This window comes from Hemitrygon akajei, chromosome 6 (genome assembly GCF_048418815.1).
Source record: "Hemitrygon akajei chromosome 6, sHemAka1.3, whole genome shotgun sequence".
Classification (NCBI taxonomy): domain Eukaryota; kingdom Metazoa; phylum Chordata; class Chondrichthyes; order Myliobatiformes; family Dasyatidae; genus Hemitrygon; species Hemitrygon akajei.
Genome location: NC_133129.1, coordinates 147071059 through 147076236, shown reverse-complemented (window position 1 = coordinate 147076236; position 5178 = coordinate 147071059). Strand labels below are relative to the sequence as shown.

Here is a 5178-nt window from a genome sequence, read left to right as displayed (position 1 = left end):
AGAAATCTGAAATCAGAAGTTAGATTTATCAATACACATTGATCTGATTGGCTGTCTGACTGTACATTGATCTGACTGTCTATCTGACTGTACATTGATCTGAGTGTATATCTGACTGTACATTGATCTGATTGTATATTTAACTGTACATGCATGTGTACTAAACAATCATGTGTACAATTTTAATGTTAGGGCAATATCCTCCCACATTGCCCCTCTTTACTGCTTGTACATTGTGAATCAGATACAACATAAAGTTTTATACTCCCTTGGACATAAGAAATTAAATAAATAAATAGCTGTCCAGTGTTTTGGAATAAGCAAATACTGCAATTTTTTAAAATGCTCTTAATTCCACTGGATACAATTTTTGTTGGTTTCACTATTTTGGACTGTAATATGCTGAATAAAAATGGTACAGACTAATGGAAATTCTGAGTTTGTCTGTTACACTAATTGTCTTATTTCTGTAATTCCAGAAGGGCCATAAAGACTGATGATGCAAGAAAGAACATTTACATTGTTAAGTGTTAATTACTTATTTTGTTTTGACTAGTTGCTCCAAAAATTACTGGATGCAGTGAACATCAAGTTTTGAAACATCTTGAAGAAAAGGTAGTCACTTGGATGGTTAACTCATTTCGGCCTCGTGAGGTTACAGTTGTGATCTACGCAAAGAGGAAGCAGGAGGATAAACGTCAGCTTCTGAAGTGGAGCGAGAAGGATTGGAATGAAAACTACAGTCAGCATGTATCAACAAATGGACAAGATTGTAATGTAACGGGAATCCTTTTGCAGCCAGATGTCGAAGATGCATCCTTTAAGCCACGGATTTCTGAATTTAAAAGTAACACACTTAAGATTTCCAGTGTAGAAGTCAGTGTCAGAATATATCCAGATATTTCTCAGGATGATGGGGCTGAGTTAAGGATCCAAGTTCAACATCGAGCACTTAAAGAGCCTATAACTAAGACACTGACACTAGATGTTACAGCAGGTAAATTGCAAACATTTTCTTTAATTATTAAATGCTGTCTTTTTGGCTCCATTTTGAATGTCTTTCATTAACATATATGGTATTTGACATTGACGTGGATACACAAAATTCTGGAGGAACTCCGCAGGTCAGGCAGCAACTATGGTGAAGAGTACTGACGGGTCACGGCCCAAAACATCAGCTGTTTATTGCCCACCATAGATGTTGCCTGACCTGCTGAGCTTCTCCAGCATTTTGCATGTTTTGCTCAAGATTTCCAGCACCAGTAGAATCTCTTATGTCAATGATGTGGATAGTTATGTTGAATGCAGTTCTTCATCAGGTGGACTCAGTCATTAAACATTTAGAATAAGTCAATATTTTTTCTCTCTTTGTATTTCAGTTTGTGTGATTTATTTTTCATTTTCTCTTTTCTAAGTGCCACCTAAGGTTTTAAACATTTTGACGCCTCCTCTCATCAAGGACAAGGAACCTGCGGCTTTGTCTTGTTCAATCAGTGGATTTAAACCCAGGCCATTAAGTATTATATGGCAACAAAAGAGAAAAAATGCAGATTTGGAAGAACTTGTCCAGTTGCAGCTGGACAACACGACAATAATACACGGTGACAACAAGATGAATTTGAAGGCAAAGCATTACATCAGTGAAGTGGAGCATGAAGACAAAACTTACAGCGTTACTAGTGTATTAGTTATTGTGCCAGATATACAGCAAGACCAGAACTCGCAGTACTTCTGTAACATACAGCACCACTCCACTAACGACAAGCAAGAGAAAACAATAACCCTAAGCATTACAGGTATACTGTTATCTAAGCCTTGCAACGAGAAAGGATCCAGATTGCTTATTTCAGTTGGAGGTTCCTCTGATGAATGTATGGCAGATGCAGTTTAATGTGGATAAATGTGAGGTTATCCACTTTGGTGGCAAGAACAGGAAGGCAGATTACTATCTAAATGGAGTCAAGTTAGGAAAAGGGGAAGTACAACGAGATCTAGGTGTTCTTGTACATCAGTCAATGAAAGCAAGCATGCAGGTACAGCAGGCAGTGAAGAAAGCTAATGGCATGCTGGCCTTTATAACAAGAGGAATTGAGTATAGGAGTAAAAGAGGTCCTTCTGCAGTTGTACAGGGCCCTGGTGAGACCCCACCTGGAGTATTGTGTGCAGTTTAGGTCTCCAAATTTGAGGAAGGACATTCTTGCTATTGAGGGAGTGCAGCATAGGTTCACAAGGTTAATTCCCGGAATGGCGGGACTGTCATATGTTAAAAGATTGGAGCGACTGGGCTTGTATACACTGGAATTTAGAAGGATGAGAGGGGATCTGATTGAGACATATAAGATTATTATGGGATTGGACACGCTGGAGGCAGGAAGCATGTTCCCGCTGATGGGTGAGTCCAGAACTAGAGGCCACAGTTTAAGAATAAGGGGTAGGCCATTTAGAACTGAGATGCGGAAAAACTTTTTCACCCAGAGAGTGGTGGAATGTGGAATGCTCTGCCCCAGAAAGCAGTGGAGGCCAAGTCTCTGGATGCATTCAAGAGAGAGTTAGATAGAGCTCTTATAGATAGCGGGGTCAAGGGATATGGGGAGAGGGCAGGAACGGGGTAATGATTGTGTATGATCAGCCATGATCACAGTGAATGGCGGTGCTGGCTAGAAGAGCCGAATGGCCTACTCCTGCACCTATTGTCTATTGGCATTATTACACTGGCTATTGGCATTGTCTTGATACTGTTATGAACCCTATAACTGGGTCACTTACCAGCAAAGATAGAGAGGTCCGCTGAAGTCTGATGGTACCATTTTTAAATGTTTTTATTTATAAAGGGGCACAAAAGTAAGGTTAATACAAACATTCAGATAATATACGTCGTCAATACTCAATCTAAAGCACGGGTATAGTAATAATCAACAATTCGAAGTAGCTCTATCGTTTGTCTAGGGGTAAAACTATTGTCCGATGGAAATATAAAAAGTCTCGCCAGGTCATGAAGGCTTTTAGCCATTTGAGGGACCGCTGGGTGTTCACGGGTTGGAGAGAGAAAATAAACTTGCCAGCCTGTTGGACTCAAATCGTGGAATCGGGAACGTGAGTTCCCCGTTGTCAGTTCGGAATCCTTTTCGGGGTTATTAGCCACTCGATTCCCTAGCTAGGGGAACCAAATCACACGTGGCTTCCGAGCAGCTTCCCGTTATTATGAGAAGAATGAGCGATGGTCTCCGTCTGGTGCGTCGCTGGAGTACCGCCTCCTGCAGTCTCCGTTTTATTATGGCTGGCAGATTTGTAAATGTCAATCAAGGTAGGGTGAGGCCATCCCCACATCACATTGCCCGAGGGTGTCCATGTCCCTGATAGCTGGCACGTACTATAGAGTTGCAATTCACACAGGTGCCTCTAAGAACAATGGTCAAATCTGTTGCATTGTCTCTCATTTCCTGGGTCCAAGACCCGAATTAATAGCGATCTTGTGATTCTCCGGAAGGAGGGGGCTGGTCCCGCACCCTTCGGCCGCTCAGAGCTGTGGTACATTCATAACAATACCATATTTCTCCTATTGTTACAAGGTAGTAATAATGTTATGAAGGAAAAGATTTGAGAGCATTCAGGAATATAGCAAGCTAAATCAATCAGGTATGATTATACTGAAATGAATAAATTAAATAATTATATTTTGTCTTTTTTCCAAATTTTTCGAAGCTATAAGTAATTACATATGGAAAGCGCAATATCTAATCCCACACTTTTGACAATCTGCTAATGTTTAAAGCCTTGTTTTCTCTTCCAGCTCCTCCAAAACTGGGCACTATAAAGTGTGAACCAGCAAAACCAATTGCAGAAGAGCCCATGATTTTAAGCTGTCAAATATGTGCATTTTCCCCCAGAGATATCACAGTTAAATGGCTCAAAGATGGCTCAGAAATTCAACAAAATTCTGTAGTTAATAAAGCAGAAACTGGACAGGATGAACTCTATCAGTTGACAACTAATGTGAAGATTGTTCTCACCATTGCTGACGCTAGGACAAAATACACATGCCAAGTAGTACATGAGAGCTTATCAAAGCCAACAGAGACTCACTGGGTAGCTGGTGAAGTGAGTAAGTAACAGGTTTTTAACTAAAGCATGATCACTTTTTGTTTCTGAAATTGTTTTTTTCTACAATCAATTTGAAATTTATAAAAGATGAACGTCTAATGATAACTGTTGGAACTAGGACATACCCTTGTAATTCTTTGGCATCCGTTTGCTAAGACAGAAAGCCAACTGTTGCAAAGCCTACAGGCTAATTGTATTATTGCAAAGGAAGGTGAACATGATGGATTTGATTGAACAGATATTACAACAGAATAATGAGCAATCAACAACAGCTCAGAACCCACAAGAAAGCAGTGAGATCCAATAATTAGAAATAAAATAATAATCCAAATAAGGAAAGACCTGGCAGTTGATTTTTTACATTGCTTTTAATAGTTTTCAGTCTTTAACTACTTACTAAGAAATGCTTGTCGGTTTTGGTTTAAATTGTAATCATCTTTAAGTTGCATATTTAGTTTAACTTATCTTTCTTCCTTTTTTATGTCTAGTTTCATTGCCAAAGATCTCAGAAATTGAGGCAGATCCACCTTGCCCTGAAATAGGAAAGCCTTTAACACTTTCCTGTACAGCTTATGGATTTTATCCAGAAGGAAATCAGATATTCTGGTTCAAAGATTTAAGTAAAATTCAAGATCCATCAAGAGAAGGAATAGTCACTGAAGCAAGTAAATTGGGTTCCTGTGGTTTGTACTCACGATCATCCCAGTGGACATTTATACCAACTGCTGTGGACCTCCCATGAACCAAGAATGTTTTAGTTGCTATTTTAATTGGCTAATGTAAATTAAACATTGTGTTGATGAGTAGCAGAAATGGCAGGAAGGGGATGCATGATGGAAATGCAATAAGGAAAATCAGATTAGAGTAGACTTGATAGCTTGCAGAAAGGGCTATTTGCATATGGTATGATCCTGTAGCTCTAATCATTTTTATAACCTTCGTTTGTTGTTCAGTCAGTTGCTGGAAATGGTCAAGCACATGACTTGAACTGAAAGCATGTAGGTAATGCTTGTCTAAGGTTATCAAATTCAACAGAATGCATCTTCACTTCATAACCTAAATCTCATTAGATTTCTA

At 39.3% G+C, this 5178-nt stretch overlaps 1 protein-coding gene across 1 annotated transcript; it reads left to right on the top strand.

Moving 5' to 3' along the window:
• Positions 1-1731: 1731 nt before the first annotated feature.
• Positions 1732-4843, top strand: LOC140729857 (signal-regulatory protein gamma-like). The gene is made up of 3 exons (XM_073050067.1): positions 1732-1796; positions 3791-4102; positions 4590-4843. The coding sequence occupies exons 2-3, from the start codon at positions 3850-3852 to the stop codon at positions 4841-4843; spliced, it is 507 nt and encodes a 168-aa protein (XP_072906168.1). The 5' UTR covers positions 1732-1796; positions 3791-3849.
• Positions 4844-5178: the final 335 nt, after the last annotated feature.